Source organism: Staurois parvus, unplaced genomic scaffold (assembly GCF_062004578.1).
Source record: "Staurois parvus isolate SC_StPar_1 unplaced genomic scaffold, SC_StPar_1.0 ptg000887l, whole genome shotgun sequence".
Taxonomy (NCBI): Eukaryota; Metazoa; Chordata; class Amphibia; order Anura; family Ranidae; genus Staurois; species Staurois parvus.
The window spans coordinates 350,828-376,623 of record NW_028318683.1 but is presented as its reverse complement, the minus strand read 5'-3'; the positions used below and the strand labels follow the sequence as shown (position 1 = coordinate 376,623).

At 42.4% G+C, this 25,796-nt stretch overlaps 1 protein-coding gene across 1 annotated transcript in view; it reads left to right on the top strand.

Moving 5' to 3' along the window:
• The window catches only part of LOC149442412 (A.superbus venom factor 1-like), a 209,546-nt gene that overhangs the window by 142,722 nt on the left and 41,028 nt on the right, over positions 1-25,796 (top strand). Inside the window, exons 22-27 of the mRNA XM_089656128.1 lie at positions 3,222-3,428; positions 5,654-5,714; positions 12,841-12,927; positions 14,783-14,986; positions 16,462-16,537; positions 22,258-22,417. Of these exons, the coding sequence (XP_089512254.1) occupies positions 3,222-3,428; positions 5,654-5,714; positions 12,841-12,927; positions 14,783-14,986; positions 16,462-16,537; positions 22,258-22,417 (795 nt within the window). The remainder of the gene's footprint in view (positions 1-3,221; positions 3,429-5,653; positions 5,715-12,840; positions 12,928-14,782; positions 14,987-16,461; positions 16,538-22,257; positions 22,418-25,796) is intronic.

The following is a 25,796-nucleotide window of genomic DNA, read 5'->3' as shown; positions in this document are numbered from 1 at the left end:
GAAGAATGAAAAGAAGAAGAATGAAAAGAAGAAGAAGAATGAAAAAAAGAATGAAAAGAAGAATGAGAAGAATGAAAAGATTCTTCTTCTTCTTCTTCTTTTCATTCTTCTTTTCATTCTTCTTCTTCTTTTCATTCTTCTTCTTTTCATTCTTCTTTTCATTCTTCTCATTCTTCTTTTCATTCTTCTCATTCTTCTTTTCATTCTTCTCATTCTTCTTTTCATTCTTCTTTTCATTCTTCTTCTCATTCTTCTTTTCATTCTTCTTCTTCTTTTCATTCTTCTCATTCTTCTTTTCATTCTTCTTTTCATTCTTCTTCTCATTCTTCTTTTCATTCTTCTTCTTATTTTCATTCTTCTTTTCATTCTTCTTCTCATTCTTCTTTTCATGAAGAAGAAAAGAAGAATGAGAAGAATGAAAAGAAGAATGAAAAGAAGAAGAATGAAAAGAAGAATGAGAAGAAGAATGAAAAGAAGAATGAGAAGAATGAAAAGAAGAATGATAAGAAGAATGAAAAGAAGAAGAAGAATGAAAAGAAGAATGAAAAGAAGAAGAAGAATGAAAAGAAGAAGAAGAAGAATGAAAAGAAGAAGAAGAATGAAAAGAAGAAGAAGAATGAAAAGAAGAAGAAGAAGAATGAAAAGAAGAAGAAGAAGAAGAAGAATGAAAAGAAGAATGAAAAGAAGAATGAAAAGAAGAAGAAGAAGAATGAAAAGAAGATTGAAAAGAAGAATGAGAAGAATGAAAAGAAGAATGAAAAGAAGAAGTATTCCAGTACAGCAAAAAGTGTATCTGCAGAGAGCTCCGCTATTTCTGACAGTTCTCTGACAGTTCTGACAGTTCATTTACAGCGGTTGAAACATTGTATCTATTTATTTCCGAATAAAAACATCTGTATCCTAAATGGAAACAAATAGATACAATGTTTCAACCGCTGTAAATGAACTGTCAGAACTGTCAGAGAACTGTCAGAAATAGCGGAGCTCTCTGCAGGGACACTTTTGCCGGCTGATCGGGAAAAATCCGATTCGCGCACCCGAATTATGCAAATATTCGGATTCGACGCGAATCTAATTTTTCCTGAAATTCGAAACGAATTCCACTTCGCCTGGTTCGATTCGCTCATCTCTACTTGCGACATATGTCACTCAAATGATATGAACTTACATTTTACATAGCCTATGCCTATATGTATACTGAAAACATATTCTTTTTAAAGAGCTATTGAAAGATATAAATGTTTTCACACATGATTGACACAACCTTTATATAGGATTCACACATTTTCTAATTAAATCAAACTAAAAAATTGTGTGAATCATGGGTGAAAGCTGTTTGAATTTTGTGTGAAAACCCTTTAGACCCTTTCGTAAAACAGCAACAACTAGCTGCACATGAGCACTATAACAACACTGAAATATAATTTTGTATTTGGTATTTTCAATATGACAGTACAAACATAAAATATATTATAATATAATAATACTGCAATTTTAGAATTAGATATATTTTAGTCTACATGGAAAACGTTGAACTATTCACATTAATCCCTGCCCCTGAGGACGTTTTTTGATTAACCCATGCCCCAAAGGAACTACAGTCTATCATAGTTAAAGACAACATAATAGTTTCTTTTGGAATGGTTTGGGATTTTGGAATGAAGCCAGAAAACCTACATGGAAAATACACAAACATGGACAAAACATTAAAACTTCTTGTAGACAACATCAAGTGTATAAATCAAACCTATACTGGTACACCAGCACAGCAGGACAAGACTGTCAGACACTTATATGTATTACATTTTCCCTACTACCTTGCTGTTCATATCTACTAGTGTTAGGCATGATGTTTGAGTTGAACATAAGTTCGACTAGAACATCGGCCATTCGTATGTTTGCTGAACACACAAATGGTAATGGTGTTCGGCAGGCTTTTCCCTACCGCACCCCACAATGCAGTGCGCCCTGACAATGCATTGTGATTGGCCAAAGCAATGCACCAGTCAATGCAATGCTTTAGCCAATCACAGAGCATGATGATGTCACAAGGGGATGGGGGTGACCCCCGCCCCCTTTTGCCATCACAATATTTAAGAACTGTCATCCTGGCTCAGCTGTCAGACAGCAGGAGCCAACGTCGAGAGAGGAGCTGTTTTTCTTTTTTTCGGGTCGGCGGTGGTCGTTGGGCATTGTGATCGACATCGTATCTACTTCAGGGGACATTTTTTAAATTTTTGATTGTAATAAAGGACTTGTCAAAGACTACTGTGATTTTTTTACACTACACTTTTTTTTGTGAATGAGTAGTGGTACCATGTACCCAGGGGCGGACTGACAACTCATGAGGCCCCCAGGAAATAGAGGATCATGGGGCCCCTGTGTCCTTGCCCACACCCAAAAAAGCCTATGCAAAAGGTACCAGGGGCATCTCATGCGGCCCCCTACTGACCCTGGGCCCTCGGGCAGTGCCCGAGTGCTCGAATGGTCAATCTGCCCCTGCATGTACCCCATACTCATTCACATGGGTGGGCTTGGATCTGGGGGCTCCCTTGTTAAAGGGGGCTTCCAGATTCCAATAAGCCCCCGCCTGCAGTCCCCCGCAACCACGGTTGCGGGAAAGAGGCCCTTGTCCCCAAGGTGCTTTGAGTGGTAGCCCCACTGCTCCAATGCACCCCTCGCCCATGTTGAGGGCATGTGACCTGGTATGGTTCAGGAGGGGGGGGGCACTCACCTGTCTCCCCTTTTCTGATGTGCTGGGCTGCATGCTCGTGTAAGGGTCTGGCATGGATTTTGGGGGGACCCCCATGCATTTTTAAAAACAATTTGGTGTAGAGGTTCCCTTCAAAAACCATACCAGACCCGAAGGGCTTGGTATGGATGGAGGAGGGGGGGTTACCCCACATTCTTGCCGGCAATTCTTTTTACATTCAGCTGTCAGCAGGGAAACCCGCTGATAGCTAAAACATTAAAGAATGTTTTTAGTAGCCATGCATTATCTCACTGCATGTTTAGATGTGGTAAGATACCACTTGGTGAATTGTTTGAAGTTCGCGGTCAAACTTTCATTAGGTTTGAATGTACAACCGTGAACTGAACAGGGGGGTGTTCGGCCTATTACTAATATCTAACCATACTGTAGACCAGAAGGGGCAAGCCAAGTATCTGACAAAGGCATTTATGCACAATTTAAAAAAAAAATTATTTCCTGCTTGGTTTAGGTACGTGTGCAGTGGACTTACAATGAAAAACTCTGCAGTCTTTCCACTGCTAAAAAAAATTACCAACGAATTGTGACTGTGAAAGGTCTCTCATCTATGGTTATACCATTTATTATTGTTCCCCTGGAAGTTGGATCTCATGAAATAGAAGTGAAGGCAGCTGGACAGTTTGTTTCAGATGGTGTGCAGAAGAAGCTGAAAGTTGTGGTAAGTATGTAAGAGGTAATTTTTTTTTTATTAATATAACTGACAGTTTATTATGTTTCCAAAAGATTCGAAGTAACAATCAAACATTAAGATCAGTAAGATCAAACATTTTGCGAAGTGACAAGAGTAGCATGTCAAAGTTCTCACAAATATTTATCAGAAAAAATGTGAAACCTTCTAAGAGAAGACCAGTGTTGCAAATTTCAAAGTGCGCGGTGCATTACAGTGCAGTAGCGAAGCAATGACCCCCAGCAAATATTTATTTGGAATTTTAAATGTCAATGCGCGATAAAATAGCGAGGTGGAAACCCAATTATCTAGGTATTAGAAGCTGAAAAAATAGTTTAACCAATTGCCCTTTGGAAGATTTACCCCCCTTCATGACCAGGCCATTTTTTCTATTGCACCATTTTAACTGACAATTGCACGATCATGCAACACTGTGCACAAATAAAATTTATATCATTTTTTCACATAATTAGAGCTTTCTTTTGGTGGTATTTGATCGCCACTTTTTTTTATTTTTTGCTCTACAAACTAAAAAAGACTGAAAATTTTGAAAAATAAACCAATATATTTGACTTTTTGCTATAAAAGGTATCCAATAAAAAAATCTTCATGTATTCTGAAGAAATGTATTCTGCTACATCTTTGATAAAAAAAAATATATACAGTGAGGAACAGAAGTATTTGAACCCCCTGCGATTTTGCAAGTTCTCCCACTTAGAAATCATGGAAGGGTCTGAAATTCACATTGTAGGTGCGTTCCCACTCTGAGAGACAGAATTTAAAAAAAATTCAGGAAATCACTTTGTATGATTTTTAAAGAATTTATTTGTCTTGCACTGCTGAACATAAGTATTTGAACACCTGAGAAACAGCAAGAATTCTGGCTCTCAAAGACCTGTTACTGTGCCTTTAAAAAGTCCACCTCTACTCCACTCATTAATCTAACTTAGTAGCACCTGTCTGAGCTCTTTAAAGACACCTGTCCACCCCACAGTCAGTCAGACGCCAACTACTACCATGGGCAAGACCAAAGAGCTGTCAAAAGACACCAGAGACAAAATTGTGGACCTCCAAAAGGCTGGAAAGGGCTACGGGGCAATTGCCAAGCAGCTTGGTAAAAATAGATCAACTGTTAGAGCAATTGTTAGAAAATGGAAGAGGCATGATTTCTAAGTGGGAGAACTTGCAAAATCGCAGGGTGTTCAAATACTTCTGTTCCTCACTGTATATATTAATTGGCTAGTGTGAAAATTATAGCATCTACAAATGACGATTTTTATATACTGGAATTTTTTTTTTTTTCTAGTAATGGTGGTGATCAGTGACATAGCGGAACTGTGATAATATGGCTGGCATTCTGACACTGGCTACCTGACATGACCAGTGACATTAATACACTAATTAATACAGTGATCAGTGCTAATAAAATGCACTAAAATTGTACTGGGGTAATCTGGAGCAATCAAAGAGTTAACTGTGTTCCATACTATATGCAATGTGTACTATGTGGTGTGTTACTAGGGGATTTGATAGCTTTTGTCTCCCTGCTTTGCAGGGAGACAAAAACCGCCACATTCCCACTGCTAGAAAAGAGATCATTGTTGCTTACTAACACAGATCTCTCTCCTGTCACTAGCTCCGATGATTGGCATGTCCCGGCCGTGAATCATTGGTCGGGACCCACTCATCGGCATGTCAGGGAGCCAATGACAGCATGAGTAAGTGGGTGCATGTGTACCCCCTGTACCAGGAAAAGCAAAATCATGTATATAAGTGATTTTGTGCAGCCAGTCCTCACTGTAACAGTGTGCGGTCGGCAAGAGGTTAACATATCAACAATACTACAGGAGAAAAAAAATAACGATTGCCAAGAAATTAGAAGAGAGCAGAATCCCCTTAAAGTGTTACTAAACCCACAACAGTACAATCAGTCTGTATATGCAGTAAAGCATGCTTGTTATAATCACTGTGGAACCTAAGGGGTTAATCCTCTGCATTGTGTAAAAAGCATCCTGCCTTGTATCAACCGTTCAGGCTGATGGTGGTGTAATGATGTGGGGGATATTTTCTTGGCACTAGCAAGGTGGACCTTATGTATGTGTTGGAGAGATGTATTGTATATTTGTAACTGTTTTTATTTTGCTCAGAGATGCACTTTAATGAGTTAAGTATGCAATGCATTTATACACGGATTCAATTTCTATTCTCTGTTACAGCCGGAAGGAGAACGCATTGTACGGACATTAAAATCTGCAGTTTTGGATCCGGAAGTGATGGGTCAAGGTTTGTAATCGTCTACATTCACTTTCTACAGGCTGGTGTTCTATTCATAGTATCAGATTGATTTGCTCTTTGAGATTGCATGTGAAGCCTTATTGCCGCTTCACATATATGCAGATTGGAGGTTTGAACCGTATCCAATCCGCAATAATATAATATTGCTACCTATGGTGCCTGTTCACTAGTGATGGGCCAAACACCCTCCTGTATGGGTCACAGCTGAACATCCGAACCTACAGAATGTTCGACCGCAAACTTCAAACAGGAACCAAACAATATACTGAGTGGTATCTTACCGCATCAGAATATGCGGTAAAATACCACTCAGTTTCTAAAATACTGCATGAGTTATATTATTAAGTCACGCAGGATTTTAGTAGTGAAACATTCATTATTTTTTCAGCTGTCAGTGGGGTTCCCCTTTAAAAGCTGAATGTAAAAAAAATGTTGGCATTGCCTGATAAGTAAAATAATGCATGGGGTCCCCCCTCCCATTTATACCAAGTTCTTCGAGTCTGGTATGGATTTTGAGGGGAACCCCCACACCAACATTTTTTTAAAAAATGGTGTGGGGATCCCCCCCAAAATCCATATCGGACCCTTATCTGAGCATGCAGGTCAAGAAAGGGGAGGGACAAGCGAGCGCCCCTTCCCCCCCCCGAACCATACCAGGCCATGTGCCCCTTACATGGGGGGTGCCTCTTCCCCACAACTGTGGTCTGTGGTTGTGAGGTCTGCGGGCGGGGGGCTTATTGAAATCTGGAAGCCCCCTATGTGTCTGAGTATGCGGTACATGGTACCCATTCACAAAAAAAAGTGTAGTGTAAAAAAAGACAGGAGACAGTCTTTGATAAGTCCTTTATTAAAAATAAGAAATGTCCCCTGAAGTAGATCCAATGTCAGTCACGATGCCTGCCGCCGCTACCTGAAAAAAGAAAAAACCCTGCTCTCGCCATCTGACAGCTGAGCCCCCGATGACAGTTCTTAAATACTGTCATGACATCACAAGGCGGTGGGTTCACCCTGCCACCTTGTGATGTTATCATGCGCTGTGATTGGTCAGAGATTGGTCAAAGCAATGCACCTGACCACAGGTGCACCTGAATCACAATGCACTGTCAGGGCGCAGTGCATTGTGGGATTAAGGGGTGAACAGCCCGCCGAACACCCGTACCATTTGTGTATTCGGCGAACACACAAACGGCCCATGTTCAAGTCGAACCTAAGTTCATGAAGTCCATCCCTACTGGTCACATATGTCTGTTGCACTGGCTGTGTGGATTCAGTGCGGTTTGAAAAAGAGTCCTGTAGGATCTCTGAGCAGTGCTGTTAGGTTCAGGTGTGGATTACAGGCTATTGACTTCTATGGGAACCATTTCTAAACCACATATGTGTGAACAGGATAATCCTGACCTATTCGCATCCTGAACCTGATGTAAGCCTGACATGACCTGCTGAACAACTTCTGTGTCAATTAGCTGTGAAACCTGAGCTTCAATCCGCACCGCACATGTGTGAATCAGCTCTGTGGTTTATTTATAAACCATTCATACAAGTGGAACAAAATGTCACCATATGTTTTTGAATAGATTAACTCTTGTATCCTCAGCTCAATCTACTGGCCAAAATGCAATATATTTTCTCATTAAGGTATTTCCGAAATTGATACCACATTTTGGTCACTAGATAGAGCTGATGATACAGGAATTAATCTTACAGAACTTCATTCAGCTTGCACAAATATTTCTGACATTCATGCAGTAAATGTTTTATAAATAGTATTTCTTCTAGTATTTCTTTTATGTTCACCAGTCTTAAAAGATATCAGAATCATTACCAATTAAAGCGGAACTCCACCCTTAAAGGGAAGCTCCACTTTTCTGTCCTGCTCCCCCATCAACTTTTGGACACTTTCTGGGGGGGTATTCTTGGTTTTGACAAGTACCTGTTCTCACTTCTGCCTGCATTACCAAACAATCCAAGTGGATATTTTCCCTTTGTCCCCTCTCTGCCTGTAGTCCCTTGGGACACATCATAGGTCCTGGGAGGCTGCAGGACCATTCACAGGGTGCACCATGACTTGTGTATGTGCAGCAGTGAGCTGGCTGTGAAGCCTGTTGCACTCTTTGCTGGTGTCTAGCAAAGTCCAGAAACAGGATTGAAGGTTCCTTCCCTCCTAACACGCTTTGAAACCTTCATACTCCAGGCCCCAATCTAGGATTACAAAATCCTAAAAAAAACAAGAGACAACTTAACGTACAGCTTTCTCCCCCCTTCCCCCATTAACAAACAACCTGAAGCTTTGCATTAAGTCCCAATGCGAATTTTGTGCCATTGCTACATAAATTCACGTAGTGGCAGGGCCTTGTGTCTCTCTGTACCTTTTTCCTCCTCATTTGTCCCTCATTTTGGTCTACTCTATGTAGTTGTATATAAAATGCAGTGTTTATCTTTCAAAAAGCATTTCACAGTGCTAATCCTTTCATCCAATTTCTGAATGGTTGCAAACTTGTAACCTTCAAAAGCCAGTATAAAGGAATAGTAGTTGTAAAAAAAAGGGGGTTTAACTATTTTTATTTGTATAATTCTCCTTTAAGGGGGAGTGGCAGGGAGTGTGTCCTATGCCTGCATACATTTGCCAATAGGTGTCCCTCATTCCCATCTAAGAACGTTGGGAGGTATGTCTACATCAGAAGACTCCAATGAGAAGGAAGGAGGAAAAAAACATTAAAATGTAATTGCTTTGCTCCACTCAAAACCTTCCAGGGCTGTGCTAAAGGCATGCATGGGAATGGATTGAAGGCTGCTTCAAAAGAGGTACCTTACAGGGAGGAGGGAGTCTTGAAAATCCATAGGGATGTCACAGAGCTCCTGGAACACCAGAGCATACCCTCTAGAGAGGACAGGGTGAGTCCCAAGTCCCTCTCAGGAAACATTAGCCACCACACATCTAGTGTGAACAAAAGGCAAGTGCCCACAGGTACAGAGAAGCTGCCACAGATACACTGACCCAAGTAGGACTTACTGGACCACTAGGCTATGCAGATAATCACACAGGGAAGACAACATGAGAGGCCTCCCAGTGAAACCTGCACTACAGAGCACTGTCCCCTACTACAGAAGCAGTTCTGGCACATGTGCAGAAAAAAAGCCATGTGGAAATCAATGCATTCCTAGCTGGCACTACCCCTTCCAGCAGCACTGTTGAGTGCCAGCGAGTGATGTAATTGGCTGTCACCAAGACCTTTCCAAGGTGACCACCAGTGTTGCAATGGCAGGCACAACAGCATAGACCACATGATCACAGGCAGGCTTACAATCCTTTAGCCATAGAACTAATGACATAGAACACACAGCAGAACCACAACAAAAGGTGGAGGCATCCAGAAGGAGGCATCAGCCAGCTCCTACATACAAACAGCACAGGAGCTCAGGGAGACAGGGTACTTGACAGCTCCTCACTCACCCACATAGAAGGTGAAGTGGCTCTAGTTTCACTTCTATTACATTCACAGACAAAGAGTGGCCACCTTCTTCCACAGCAGACTGCCTGTCACAAGGAGGGGAGCTGTTGGCCTAGCGGGCAAGTAACAAAATTGCTGGGGGTCATTTGGTCAAATGTGTCCCCCGTGAGGTACCTCGCCAATCCAGCACATAGCTAGGAATCTGCATGTGCTTGACGGTCGAGATGGATGGGACAACTAGGAAATATATTATTCAGTCTGTCACCCAGCTCAGCTGTTGATTGAAGATCGCAAAGAAAAAGAATAAAGAAAAAGGAAAAAGAAAGAATATCCCTGCTAAAGAAAAGAGGGACTAAGATTTCCAAGTTAGGATCTTAATCGTAAACAATTTCCAAAAAACTGAGCTGTCTTTAGCAGATGGGGAATTTGGCCACCGTCAGGGGCCATCTCTAGGTGGTAATTATGTTTCTGAGCCAGGTGTCTCACTCCTGGAAGTAGTGTTATAACCCTATGATCAATATTGAAGTATCTATATGTAAAGGGAAGGAGGTGCAGCGCTATATATGCAGACAAATGATGAATAAACACAGATAATGCACAATAATAAACGGTGACTGTAAGTTAATAACGCCACTAAATGGTGGCTAAGGTGAGAAAAGTAAACAGTCCAATGAAGGAGTGCTCTTAAGATCCAGGGTGATCTTCAGACGTCCAGTAAAAGGACCATCGGGTGATAAAATATAAAGACTGCGCACTCACCAGATACGCAATCTTTATGCGCATTTGTGTAAATATCACTGGACCTCCTGTGTCATCATCCTGGTCTGGTCAGATCTGATCAGCATATCCCTCATGGCCTGGTACCCAGATGAATGCAGCTTTTCTGTAGATTTGGCCGGCTCCCACCAGAACTCAAATAAATAGAAAGGGCCACATAGTGTAATATCCTTAGGTATCTTTATTAGGGGCACAGGATAGCAGGAAATCCAACACACAACAAAATGGTACTGACCCAGGAGTAAATCAAAGATGGCCGCCGGGGCCCCTCGTGGCGCCGGCGGTGATGCGTCCAACCTGCTGTAGCCTTCTCTGACGCGTTTCGAGCGAAGGCTCGTAGTCATAGGGGTGCAAGCTGCACCCCTATGACTACGAGCCTTCGCTCGAAACGCGTCAGAGAAGGCTACAGCAGGTTGGACGCATCACCGCCGGCGCCACGAGGGGCCCCGGCGGCCATCTTCGATTTACTCCTGGGTCAGTACCATTTTGTTGTGTGTTGGATTTCCTGCTATCCTGTGCCCCTAATAAAGATACCTAAGGATATTACACTATGTGGCCCTTTCTATTTATTTGAGTTCTGGTGGGAGCCGGCCAAATCTACAGAAAAGCTGCATTCATCTGGGTACCAGGCCATGAGGGATATGCTGATCAGATCTGACCAGACCAGGATGATGACACAGGAGGTCCAGTGATATTTACACAAATGCGCATAAAGATTGCGTATCTGGTGAGTGCGCAGTCTTTATATTTTATCACCCGATGGTCCTTTTACTGGACGTCTGAAGATCACCCTGGATCTTAAGAGCACTCCTTCATTGGACTGTTTACTTTTCTCACCTTAGCCACCATTTAGTGGCGTTATTAACTTACAGTCACCGTTTATTATTGTGCATTATCGGTGTTTATTCATCATTTGTCTGCATATATAGCGCTGCACCTCCCTCCCTTTACATACAGTTGTGGCCAAAATTATTCAACCCCCAATGCTGTAAAGGGGTTTAGGGACTATAGTGTACATTTGGAATTGTATTCAGAATCAAATCCTACAAGGACGTTGTAACTACCCAAATGCAACTAAAATGACATCAATTGTTTATGTAATACAGTAGTAAATGGTTCTTATGTGGTTTCTTCATTGCCACAATTATTCAACCCCTTAAAGACTACCACTCTGAAGAACAGAGGTTCATACAGGTGCTTTCCATCAGGTATTGAAAACACCTGTGGATGTCACCGAGCAGCAATCAAGCATAATAAGCACCAATTAGGCAGCTTTAAAATGACTGTGATACTCAGCTCCTTCTAGACATTTACTGGTGTGGTTACAAACATGGTGAAGGCAAGAGAATGGTCCAGGAAGACAAGAGAAGAGGTGATTTCTCTTCACAGGAAGGGCAATGGCTATAAGAAGATTGCAAAGATGTTAAACATACCAAGAGACACCTTAGGAAGCATCATTCGCAAATTCAAGGCAAAGGGCACTGTTGAAACGCTACCTGGTCGTGGCAGAAAGAAGATGCTGACTTCGACTGCTGTGCGCTACCTGAAGCGTAGAGTGGAGAGAAGTCCCCGTGTGACTGCTGAGGAACTGAGAAAAGATTTGTCAGATGTGGGTACAGAAGTTTCAGCCCAGACAATAAGACGCACACTGCGTAATGAAGGCCTCCGTGCCAGAACTCCCAGGCGTACCCCCTTGCTGTCTCCAAAGAATAAGAAGAGTCGACTGCAGTATGCCAAAAGCCATGTGGACAAACCACAAAAGTTGTGGGATAGTGTTCTGTGGACTGATGAAACAAAATTAGAACTGTTTGGGCCCATGGATCAACGCTATGTTTGGAGGAGGAAGAACAAGGCCTATGATGAAAAGAACACCTTGCCTACTGTGAAGCATGGTGGAGGGTCAATCATGCTTTGGGGCTGTTTTGCTTCTGCAGGTACAGGGAAGCTTCAGCGTGTGCAAGGTACCATGAATTCTCTTCAGTACCAGGAGATATTGGATGGAAACGTGATGCAGTCCGTCACACACCTGAGGCTTGGGAGACGTTGGACCTTTCAACAGGACAATGATCCCAAGCATACCTCCAAGTCCACTAGAGCATGGTTGCAGAGGAAAGGCTGGAACATTTTGGAGTGGCCATCGCAGTCACCAGACTTAAATCCGATTGAGAACCTCTGGTGGGACTTAAAGAAAGCAGTTGCAGTGCGCAAGCCTAAGAATGTGACTGAACTGGAGGCCTTTGCCCATGAAGAATGGGCGAAGATACCCGTAGATCGCTGCAAGACACTTGTGTCAAGCTATGCTTCACGTTTAAAAGCTGTTATAACTGTAAAAGGATGCTGTACTAAGTACTAAGATTGAATGTCACTTGGGGGTTGAATAAAACTGATAATGCTGTGAGCACAGAAAAGACATTTGTGGTTATTTCATTATAACTGTTATGTTATATTTGTCTGACCTACAAGTGCCTCTTTAATGTAAATGTAAGCAAGATGACTGAATGATCAAAAGCAATGTCAAACTGGCCAAAACACTCAATTTCAGTGGGGGTTGAATAATTTTGGCCACAACTGTATATATGCTATTGAAGGTTTGATACGGTGCCTTTTCTGGTGTACAGCTGCTGCTTAGTATATATTGTCACATAAGCGCTCACTTATCTTCTGTTTCTCCTGAATATTGAAGTATCAGTGTCCTTCAATGAGCGAGAAATTAAAATTTACTGGAAGCAAGTATAGCTTCCCTAACTACATAAATAAAGTGGTCTATTAACGTTTGGTTGCCACTAGCATGCTGGATTTAGAAGAAATTTTCTTGAGTATGTGGAAAATGGTGTCATGCCTTCTAATATAATGCCTGTCGGTGAATGTTTTTTTTTTGGCAGATGGGGTACAGGAAGAATTTATCCCAGCAGTGAACACCATCAATGTTGTCCCTAATACAGAAGTAAAAACATTGGTTACTATTCAAGGTAAGTCCTGAGTATAGAAATACTAACCACCAATGTAAGGGGCATTTTTCCACAGAGCACCTATATAAAAGTCACTGTCCACTGATTATCATGTTAAGGGTGCATTTCTTCACTGACCTCCGATGTAAGGGACCCTTCTCCACTTATCACCAATTTACGGAGGCCCCTTTCCAAAAATTGCCAATTTAAGGAGTCCCTTCTCCACCAACCACCATGTGATTGAACAGTTTTCCACTGACAGCCAAAGTAGGGAGGCATTTGTCTGCTTGTCACCAATGTAAGGAAGTCTTTTCCACTGATCAGCAAGGTAAGGGGCCATTTCTCCATTGACCACCAATGTAAGGTGGCACTTTTCCACTGATTACGAATGTAAGGGGGTATTTCTCCACTGACCACTAGTGTAAGGAGGCATTTTCCCCTGACCACTGTGACAATGGCACTATCAGTTTAATCAAGCCCAGAGATTTTACAGCATGTAGAACAACAGTCTAAGTGCCAACAGATTGAGAGTGATCATCACTGAGGTCAGTTAACTCATAGTAAACAATAGCTGCCACCACATGTTTTAACAGAAGCATGCACTGCTCACAGCATCTACTGCAGTGTTTCTCAATTCCAGTCCTCATGGACCCCCAACAGGTCATGTTTTCAGGATTTCCATTATTTTGCACAGGTGATTTGATCAGTTTCACTGCCTTAGTAATTACCACAGCTGTTTCATCTGAGGGAAATCCTGAAAACATGACCTGTTGGGGGTCCATGAGGACTGGAGTTGAGAAACACTGATCTACTGTAACAATTCTGACCTTTGAGATAGGTCTGTTATACCCACTGCCACTCCAGACAGGGATGGAACAGAATTTAAAAATATGGTAACATTCTCCAAAGAGCAATCATTTTTTAGTTCTTTTTTAGGGCTTTTAGAGATATGGCCTAATGGTTTTAAAATATACTTTATTGAAAGAAAAAGGTAAAAAAATGCAAACAAAATACAACGTATTTACAGAAAAATATGTTACAAAATAAACAATAATATCAAAAGTAAAATGGGAATAAAGATTAAATTTACTAAAAGATGTTTACTAAATTGCCCAACCTGTGGTTCCGATAGAGTCCAATTCAATGCAGCATAAGATTGGTTCTGACAGAGTCACTTACCCTCAGAATGACTCTCAGCATAGATGCCTCGCTTTGATGGAGAAAAAAGAGCACTTGAGCTGCAGATGCAGACATCTTTTATGATCCCAGAGGAAGGTGTTTATACAAATTACACAGCCAATCAAAGAATCCGAGGGGTAGGAGGTAATGAAACCATTAATGTGTTTCAGCAAAAATGTGTTAATTACTGTTTTATAATTTGCCAATCACCAGACTCTGGGTTTTAGTGTGATTACCTAAGTGCTGGTAATGGCTATATACAGTAGATTACTCCTAAAATATTTATTGACACTGCTATGAGGCTTAATACAAGTCCTTTGAAGCTTAATGGAAGTTCTCTGCTGAAAAGATTTTATGGTCACTTTGATTGTGTTCTGGCATTGGAAACCCCAAAGCAATGAAGGTGATACCCCATGCAACCCATCTTTCCACTTCAGTTTGGAGGTCCTCATTATCTTCTCAGTGTAAGGGGACCTTTCTCCCCCAACCACCTATGTAAAGGCAAACTTCACTAACTTCCAATTTAAGGAAGCAAATTACTTGACACTGGGGTACACCAATGAAGTACATAGCGTAGTTAGCATATTTGAAAAGGGTAAGAACAAACAAATTCAGTAATCCATAATGTGCTTGGTTTTTTAAAATCTACTGTATGTACATATACTATATGTATACCTGACCCACTTATGTTATTCAGGAACTCCAATTAGTGAAATGGTGCAACAATCCATCGATGGCATCAATCTAAATCATCTGATAGATCTACCACATGGGTGTGGAGAGCAGAACATGATGAGGATGACATCCACTGTGATTGCCACTCACTTCCTTGATTTGACCAGGCAATGGGAAAGAGTTGGAGTAGATCGCAGAGCGCAGGCTATCCAGTACATAGATTCCGGTAAGAAAAAATTAGCATATACAAATCAGTGGCTTTATTAACTAAGTAGTGAAAAGTGCAATGATGATGTGTAACCTGCAGGCGTTGCAAGCATCTTGCTGGTGAATACACGTCTACATCCTATATCCTTATATATAGGATGGAGGAGGAAAAGAATTTGGCTGCTGGCTTGTTGTTCAGGGAGGAAGTGGGGGGAATGTACATAGCCATTTTCCTTGTCATGACTGATTTTCTCACTATACAAGTGAATGGGAATGTAAAAGCAGCTTGAAGCAACCTAAAAGGAGGTAAGAACCAGGTCATAAATTGCTATAAAAAAATTTGTTTTGTTTCGGATAAATTTTGTTATGTTACTAATTTTATTTTGTGGATTCATTTCGGAATTCATTTCATTTTTTTTATTCATTTTATAATGAAATCCAAGTTTCCAGAAAGATTCAAATTCAAACCGGTCGAAAATGTATCCACCGATCTGCATTCTGTGTGAAGAATAGCTAGTTGTTAAGGAGAGGGCCGGGAAGCCAGCCCCATGTTCTTAGCAACCATTGACTTATCAGCTGTCAGTGATTTCCCCACACAGAGGAAAGAAGGATCAGTGAGAGAACAGAGGGAAGATTAAGGTAGTTAGCATGAAAGAGAACAAAAAAACGGTAAAAAAGAGAGCAACAGACTACAGGGGGAAAAAAAACAAAGGGGGAAAGTTAGCTGCACTACCAGTGCCTAGCCCAGCAAAGACCATAGCCAGGCAAACATTTTCTCCTAGCTAGGAGGCACTGCATGCCCGAAAAGACCTACAGAAGGGACTCCTGGTCTTTTTAGCGCCTTTTACTGCCTAAGAACTGAGACTGCGCCCAAAAGATGCTGAACTCAGTTGCACACTGCTCTGAGGCACAAGTAGTGACCTCACTTTACGTGCTTTAGCTAGCAGAGGAGCTCTATTACTGCAATGCTGCCATGTTGGCGCCAAGAAAACATGTTTCATAGCATCCTACCTCCTATGATGGCTCCATTCACTCTGAGGCTTGTTTTCTTTTATTATCCTCTGATGAACCTGCTAGTAACATACATTCTTTCCTAGGCTGACAATGTTCACTCTAACCTTTAACCACGTTAGTACCTTATCATATTCTCATGTGCAGGGAGCAATAGTTCTGAATTGCTTACTGTGCTGCTGTTACACCAAAACTGCTTCCTTTTTTTTGGGAAGTGTTAGCAAAGTATTTGACCTGTTTCCCCAATGGAACCCTTCAAAAAAGGAAATGGTGTAGAAAATAGTATTACTGTGACAACACACTCTCTTCCCCAAACACACTTGACGATCTTCTAGATGTAATGTTAGATCAATCAATAGGAACATGGTGAGAAGGAGCTCAATAGGGAATATTTTTTTTCTTTGGTTTTCCATGAAATACCTGTTCTTTAAAAAAAAAAATGTTGTCCTTGAAAGTAATGTAACACTTTGTTTTTATTACCAGGTATATTAAAGCAAATGGCATACCGTAACAAGGAAGCAGCCTATTCAAGCTTCCGTTACATTGCAGCCAGCACATGGTAATACAAACTTCTTTTATTTCCATTTTTAGGTAGAATATATTTAAACCTAGTTCAGATCAGGGGCGGACTGACCATTTGGAAACTCCGGCACTGCCCGAGGGCCCGGGGTCAGTAGGGGGCCCCATGAGATGCCCCTGGTACCTTTTTCATAGTTTGGGCAAGGACACAGGGGCCCCATGATCCACTATTGCCCGGGGGCCCCATGAGTTGTCAGTCCGCCCCTGGTTTAGATACCATCACATCCCAAAAAAATAGCTTTTATTTCTCATCATAGGATTGTGGGCAATGCTATGCAAATTATGCCTTTATGCTTGTTCACTAACTTTGTCTCTAAGTTCTGGATGTATAGTCATGCCGTCTATATTTTAGTATATAACTAAATTAAATGTAATGTATTGCAGCTTGTCAGCCCTTTAATGTGATGACCGCATTCCTTTTTATTTTTCAGTCTTTATTTTCTTTATTATCACCTGGCGATCCTACAAGTAACACAGTTTCTGTCCTAGGGTGACAACGCTCACTCACTATACTGATAGAGAATGAGGAGAAGGGAAGGTGTCCTGTAGTCAGGGGCGGACTGACCATTTGGAAACTCAGGCACTGCCCAAAGGCCTGGGGTCAGTAGGGGGCCCCATGAGATGCCCCTGGTACCTTTTTCATAGGCTTTTTTGAGTTTTGGGCAAGGACACAGGGGCCCCATGATCCCCTATTGTCACACAGTATTTGTGCAGGGTTTTTGTTTAAAAATATACTTTAGTTAATTTTAGTGAACACAAACACAATATAATAATAACCCTTTTTTGGTACAATACATCGCAAAAAAAAAATTAAAGGAACACTTTGAAAACACATCAGATCTCAATGGGGAAAATTATCATGCTGGGTATCTACACTGATATGGACGGGGTAATGTGTTAGGAACGTAAGGATGCCCCATTGTTTGATCGAAATTAAAGTTATTACTCTACAGAGGACTGAATTCAAAGACCTCTAAAATCAAAGTGAAAAAGTTATGAAGCAGGGTAGTCCATTTTGCTGAAATTTCATTGCAGCAACTCAAAATGGTCCTTAGTAGTTTGTATGGCCCCCACGTGCTTGTATGCATGCCTGACAACGTCGGGGCATGCTCCTAATGAGACAATGGATGGTGTCCTGGGGTATTTCCTCCCAGATCTGGACCAGGACATCACTGAGCTCCTGGACAGTCTGAGGAGCAACCTGGCTGTGTCGGATGGACCGAAACATGATATCCCAGAGGTGTTATACTGGATTTAGGCCAGGTGAGTGTGGGGGCCATTCAATGGTATCAGTTTCTTCATCTTCCGGGAACTGCCTGCATATTCTCTGCAAATGAGGCCAGGCATTGTCATGTACCAGGAAGAACCCAGGACCCAGTGCACCAGTGTAGGGTCTTACAATGGGTCCAAGGATTTCATCCCGATACCTAATGGCAGTCAGGGTGCCATTGTCTAGCCTGTAGAGGTCTGTGCGTCCCTCCATGGATATGCCTCCCCAGACCATCACTGACCCACCACCAAACGGTCATGCTGAACAATGTTACAGGCAGCATAACGTTCTCCACGGCTTCTCAAACCCTTTCATGTCTGTCACATGTGCTCAGGGTGAATCTGCTCTCATCTGTGAAAAGCACAGGGCGCCAGTGGTGGACCTGCCAATTCTGGTGTTCAATGGCAAATGCCAATCGAGCTCTATAGTGCCGGGCAGTGAGCACAGGGCCCACTAGAGGAGGTCGGGCCCTCAGGCCACCCTCATGAAGTCTGTTTCTGATTGTTTGGTCAGAGACATTCACACCAGTGGCCTGCTGGAGGTCATTTTGTAGGGCTCTGGCAGTGCTCATCCTGTTCCTCCTTGCACAAAGGAGCAGATACTGGTCCTGCTGATGGGTTAAGGACCTTCTACGGCCCTGTCCAGCTCTCCTAGAGTAACTGCCTGTCTCCTGGAATCTCCTCCATGCTCTTGAGACTGTGCTGGGAGACACAGCAAACCTTCTGGCAATGGCACATATTGATGTGCCATCCTGGAGTAGTTGGACTGCCTGTGCAACCTCTGTAGGGTCCAGGTATCGTCTCAAGCTACCAGTAGTGACACTGACCCTAGCCAAATGTAAAACTAGTGAAAAACAGTCAGAAAAGATGAGTAGGGAAAAAATGTCAGTGGCCTCCACCTGTAAAACAATTCCTGTTTTGGGGATTGTCTCATTGTTGCCCATCTAGTGCACCTGTTAATTTCATTAACACCAAAGCAGTGAAACTGATTAACAACCCCCTCTGCTACTTAACTGACCAGATCAATATCCCAGGAGTTTAAATACCTTGATGCTATACTCTGATTAAAAAGTGTTTCTTTAATTTTTTTGAGCAGCTGAAACTGATTAACAGCCCCGTCTGCTACTTAACTGAGATTTCATTATTAGTCGATTCTCTTGGACTCCTGGGATAAATGACTCTGATATCTCAGGAGTCCAAGGGAATCGCCTTAATACGACATCGCCTAAGTGGCCGGACCAGAAATGTTGCATACACAGATAAAAATAAGGTATTCAGACATAAAAAAATATTATAAATTTAGGAATACATGGTGGGCATGTAGATGAAAGCAACTTTTAAAAATGAGTGGAATTCCACTTTAAGGATGCGTTCGCCTTATTGTGCAAGCATGGGGGTGCTTTCAATGTTTTAATTTTGTTATTTATTTTGTTTAAACTTGTTTTTACACTGTCTAAATGTTTTACACTGTCTACTATTATATGCAGTAAAGCATGCTTGTGGAACCTAAGGGGTTAATCCTCCACATTGTGTAAAAAGGCTGTTTGATCCTGTCTTCTATGATCCTCCCCTTCTACCACAGTCCCCAATCCATCTTCTGATAGTACAGAGCTCTAGGAATCTAGGAATAACTCTGCACATACTCAGTTTGATGTGTGTTGCTAGAGAGTTTGATTTTTTTTTTTCGGGGGGGGGGGGGGGGTGGCGCATGTAATCATAACAGGGCCAATCAGCACTTTCCAGACAGAGGGTCAGGAGTCATGCAGTCTCACAGGACAGTCATAGGAGAATGAAAATTACGCTTACAAGCTTTAGCCAGTGCTTAGCCAGATACTGATAGCAGGCACAAGACTGCTATATACTGCTGATGAGAAATGGTATTTAGCAGTTTATATTTACTAAAATCATTGCATTTCCATGTTGTGTGTACTGTGGGAGGCCAGATATAGTGAATGCAAGGTCCTGGGGAGACCAGATATAGTGAATGCAGGGTCCGGGGAGACCAGATATAGTGAATGCAGGGTCCGGGGAGACCAGATATAGTGAATGCAGGGTCCGGGGAGACCAGATATAGTGAATGCAGGGTCCGGGGAGACCAGATATAGTGAATGCAGGGTCCGGGGAGACCAGATATAGTGAATGCAGGGTCCTGGGGAGACCAGATATAGTGAATGCAAGGTCCTGGGGAGACCAGATATAGTGAATGCAAGGTCCTGGGGAGACCAGATATAGTGAATGCAGGGTCCTGGGGAGACCAGATATAGTGAATGCAAGGTCCTGGGGAGACCAGATATAGTGAATGCAGGGTCGTGGGGAGACCTGATATAGTGAATGCAGGGTCCAGGGAGACCAGATATAGTGAATGCAGGGTCCTGGGAGACCAGATATAGTGAATGCAGGGTCCTGGGAGACCAGATATAGTGAATGCAGGGTCCAGGGAGACCAGATATAGTGAATGCAAGGTCCTGGGTTTAGTAACACTTTAAGCACATTGAAAAAGACTATAGGGTTGTTTTATAAATAATTTGCATAACCATTCTCCCAGTTAAAATGCATGTACATGTTATGTGTGAATCAGGTATGAAAGAAAATTAAATAGGCTACATGCTGTGCTGTTCAAATGTAAATCCTTGATTTAAAGTGGAAAATTTGGCCATTAGATGGAGCTAAATATCATAGACTTTTCCTCTAATACTTAGCTCCATCTAGTGGCCAAATGCAGTATTTCCATATAAAACTATTGATTTACAGCAGGGGTCCCCAAACTTTCCAAACAAAGGGTCAGTTTACTGTGCTTCTGGCTTTAGGGGGGCTGGACTGTGGCCAGCAAGATTAGAAAATACATCAAACATCAGTGATAGTAAACAATGCCCCATCATTGATTTAATTGAGAGGAATGGTGCCCCATTGTTGGTATCAGTGGAAGGAATAGTGCCCCATCATTGGTATCAGTGAGAGGAATGGTGCCCCATCATTTGTATCAGTGGGAGGAATAGTGCCCCATCATTGGTATCAGTGGGAGGAATAGTGCCCCATCATTGGTGTCAGTGAGAATAGTGCCCCATCATTGGTATCAGTGGGTGGAATAGTGCCCCATCATTGGTATCAGTGGGAGGAATAGTGCCCCATTGTTTGTATCAGTGGAAGGAATAGTGCCTCATCATTGGTATTAGTGGGAGGAATAGTGCCCCATCATTTGTATCAGTGGGAGGAATGGTGCCCCATTGTTGGTATCAGTGAGAGGAATAGTGCCCCATTGTTGCTATCAGTGGGAGGAATAGTGCCCCATTGTTGGTTTCAGTGGGGTGGAATAGTGCCCTAGTGTTGGTGTCAGTGGGAGGAATGGTGCCCCATCATTGGTATCAGTGGGAGAAATGGTGCCGCATTGTTAGTATCAGTGAGAGGAATAGTGCCCCATCATTGGTATCAGTGGGGTGGAATAGTGCCCTATTGTTGGTGTCAGTGGGAGGAATGGTGCCCAATCATTGGTATCAGTGGGAGAAATGGTGCCCCATTGTTGGTATCAGTGAGAGGAATAGTGCCCCATCATTGGTATTAGTGGGAGGAATAGTGCCCCATCATTGGTATCAGTGGGAGAAATGGTGCCCCATTGTTGGTATCAGTGAGAGGAATAGTGCCCCATCATTGGTATCAGTGGGGTGGAATAGTGCCCTATTGTTGGTGTCAGTGGGAGGAATGGTGCCCCATCATTGGTATCAGTGGGAGGAATGGTGCCCCATTGTTGATATTATTGGGGGAAATAGTGCTCCATTGCTGGTATCAGTGGGGGAAATAGTGCCCAATTCTTAGAATCAGTGGGGGGAATTGTGCCCCCTCATTGGCGTCCTTGGGAAAAATGGTGCTGCATCATTCATGTCAGTGGAAGAAAAATAGCTCCAAAGGGCTAGATAAAGACAGGCAAAGGGCCCCCAGGTTGCAGTTTGGAGACCATTGATCGATAGCATGGGATATACCCTATTTACATTTTTTTTCCATTCACACAGAATGGATGTATGTGCACTTTCACTGGGCAAATGGCTATGCAAATTCTTTGCAAACCAACCCCTTAGAATCAACTTTAAGTGCATGGAACTGAGACAATGAGGGATGTGGATAATGTGGAACAGGTGAACTTGTGTTGTAAAGTGAACCTGTGAGGATAGAAGTAAAGAAACTGCTACTGCAGTCTTGTTTTTAAATATGCAAGTCTCAAGACTATCATATTTGCCTCACTAATTTTTGAGTCAAGGACATGGGTCAAGCATGCAGCCAGCAAAAAAAGGCTTGTTCTGCGTATCCATTTGTCTGTCTTCACAGGTTTCCTTAAATGTTGGATTGTACGGTTGTTGCATGCTCAGTTTTTTGTACATCTTCTGCTCGTCGCTCACCATTTTCCCAATTCTCTACTCACTGGTGGATTTCTCTCCTCAGGCTCACTGCTTATGTTGTCAGGGTTTTTTCCCTGGCTAGTAGCCTTACCGACCTTGACAAAAGTAAACTATGTGAGTCTGTCAGATGGCTTACAGATAACAAGCAGAACCCAGACGGTGTCTTTAGAGAAGATGCTCCTGTCTTTCAAACATATATAATGGTAGGTACAATTGGCATGAAGCTGAGATTCATTGTCACTCTTGGCACCACTGGATCCCTGGACTTCTTTTTCACTAGGTACATTCTCTGCCTGGAACAATACTAATCTTCCCCCATCACTCTGCAGCTAGTCAACATAAAAATACTTAAAGTAAAAATTGCGCACTCACCAGAAGTGTAATAAAATTATATATATCAACAAAGGTTCCCTTCACAGGTCTGGGTCCGGGCTGGAAATTGAGATGATTCCCCCTCCAGAAATATGGATATGAGCCCTCAGGAGATGTGAATGGATCCAGCAAGCCAGAGGTCCCTTTAAGGGATAGGTGGGTATGGATCCACTTCTTCAGAGGAAGGATACTAAGTGACTAAGTACTTAGTCTCCTTCCTCTGAAGAAGTGCGTGCACACGAAACGCATCAGAAGGAGCCTAGGACGTCGTGACGTTACGCCGCCAGTGCCACGTAGAGGCCCGGGGGCCATCTTTATTTCTGGAGGTTCAGTCTTTCATTACACCTGACGCTGCCGTGTTTTATTCATCTTCTGCCTATGTCACTTTGATCTAATAAATTATTTATATGAATTACTACACTATGGGCACTCTCCTTGCTCTCCTGTGAGGAGCTTTATCATTTTTAGAGCCTTGCCACGATCCAGTCTCCAGTCCATCCATCCAGAGAGGGAAGCACCTGTAAACAGGCATCCATACCCACCTATCCCTTAAAGGGACCTCTGGCTTGCTGGATCCATTCACATCTCCTGAGGGCTCATATATATATATTTCTGGAGGGGGAATCATCTCATGTTCCAGCCCGGACCCAGACCTGTGAAGGGGACCTTTGTTGATATATACACCGCATAATTTTATTACGCTTCTGGTGAGTGCGCAATTTTTACTTTACCACTGGGAGCACCACCACTGGATTGAAGATTCTATGTTATTCACACTACATAGACTGTCAAGTTTGTATGATTTATTTAACATTTAGGACATTTTAGTTGGATTTATTTTGTATTTATCATAGCACTGCACTATTTTACATATTTGAAGAGGTTTTATTTGGTTTCCTTGTGTGTTCAGCTGCTTATTTTAGGAGCGCTCACTTCTATTATTTTTTGTTGTAACAGAAAAATACTATTTAACCCCTTCCTGTCCAGCATCCCTTTCATATGCGAGCAGGAAGAAATGACTGTCACAGGGGTCACATGGTCATGAAGCCGATCCCACCAGCTACCAATCATTAGCAGAGAATGAGAGCTGTCTTTGACAGTTCGATCACTGCACTGAGAACACACAGTGAGCATGCTCTCAACACAGAAAGCTCTGCTGCCCGTGGACACATATGTGCAGCATGTGGACAATAAAGCCCATCCTCTTTGCCACAGCACATATGCATTATGTGTGCAAAAAGGGGTTAAACAATCTGAGCTCCCAAGCTGAAACATACAGAGGCAATGAGAGTTCTGTTACCAACAGCTCAAAGAAGAACTTCCGCTTGTTTACACCATCCCCTCCTCCACTGCCACTGACTGCCTATCTCATTTCTTGAGGGGCTAAATGTAAGGACAGTACAAATACCCCCAAATATCCCCCTTTTTTGTAAAGTATTCAAAATTTTTAGTAAGAGGAAGGGTGAGTTTATTGAAGTTTAAAATTTTTGCCACAATCCTTTGGAATGTTGAATGTAAATAAATGTGTTTTTTTCACAAAGTTGTCATTTTAGCAAATTAAATCTCACTCACAGCATAGACATACTTACAATTACACCCCAAAACACATTCTGCTACTCTTCCCGAGTATGGTGATGCCACATATGGGAGATTTTTTGACAGCCTAGCCATAAAGAGAGGTCCCCAATCCAAGGAGTACGTTAAGGCTTTCTAGTGGAATAAGTTATGCATCTAATTTCCTGACTACCTATCACACTTTTGGAGGCCCTGGAACACCAGGACAGTGGAAACACCCACAAAATTACCACATCTTTGAAAGCAAACACCCCAACATATTTCGTATATGACGTATAGGTAAAAAGTACTTTTTTGCCACAAGATTTTGTAAAATGAGCAAAGAAATTGTATTTTCACACCAGCTCAGGAGACAGGCAGTGACATAATCAGTATGCATGCAAATAGTCAGTCCAGGCAGCAGGAAGAAACGTATTACAAAGACACACAAATGGTAAGTACATGGAACATCAGATGCAAGCAAAATGCAGATAATCGGACATAGGAGAAACCAAGGGCAGACTGACAACTCATGGGGCCCCCGGACAATAAGAAATCATGGGGTCCCCGTGTCCTTGCCCACACTTAAAGCACACCCAAAAACCAGGGGGATTACATGGGGCCCCCTATTGACCTCGGGCTCTCGGGCAGTGCCCGAGTTCTTGAATGGTCAGTCCACCCCTGGGAGAAACACCTTCACCACACCTTCAATAATACAGTCCTTTATGCTGAGGCCAGGTTGTGAGGTACAGTCTGGACAATAGTAACATGTGCCATGCCTTATTCCATCTTTGGAGCATACACAGATTTTTTTTTTATTTTTGGGGGTGGGGGGTTTCATCCTGTTCCGGTAGGTGGGAGACCATCAGGGAAGTGTCTCTCCTGGAACCTACTGACTGCATCAGAATTAAGGTTTTCAGGTGTGGGGCCTTTCTGGTAAATACCAATCCTTTCTTGCTAGTTTAGGAAGGAGCCAGGACTTCCTGCATACTTATGGATAACAAAAGAGTTGTAAATGGCCAATTGGAATAGGTAGATGGGCACATTTTTATACCAGTGAATGGATCTTTAGTTTGCCAGGTAGAGTTTCATCATCTCCCTATCCTTCCATGTAAGGATCTCATTGTGCAAACTTGCTGACTACCCCCTTTTCAGCTTTTTGGTGACCAGTCTTTGTGGAAAGCCCTTATGATTTGGTGCCACTGTACCAAAGGCTACAGTTTGCTGAAGAAAAAGGTGTCAGAAAAGTGGCACTGTTAAAAAAAATTGGAACAGAAGTGACATAAGGTAACACACTATATTTTTTTTTTCGTTGTCAATGAATTGAACATCCAGGGGGCTGCAGGTGGCTATCTTTGTCTTCGTAAATGCAAAAGTCATATGTGTACCCTGTGGCCCTCTCACAAAGTTTATATAAATTATCCCGTATTTGGCACGTTTACTGGTGATATACAGTTTTATATTTGTTTGAAAAAAGGACATACATTTTGGTTGGATACAGCATTGCACAACTGCTCAATTACCAGTTGAAATAGCGCAGTGCTGAACAGCAAAAACGGCGTGGTTATGAAAGGGGGGGGGGTAAATCTTCCGGAGGGCAAGTTGTTAATCTCCACAGTGGGGACACAGACAGCAATACAACTTGACATAGGATCT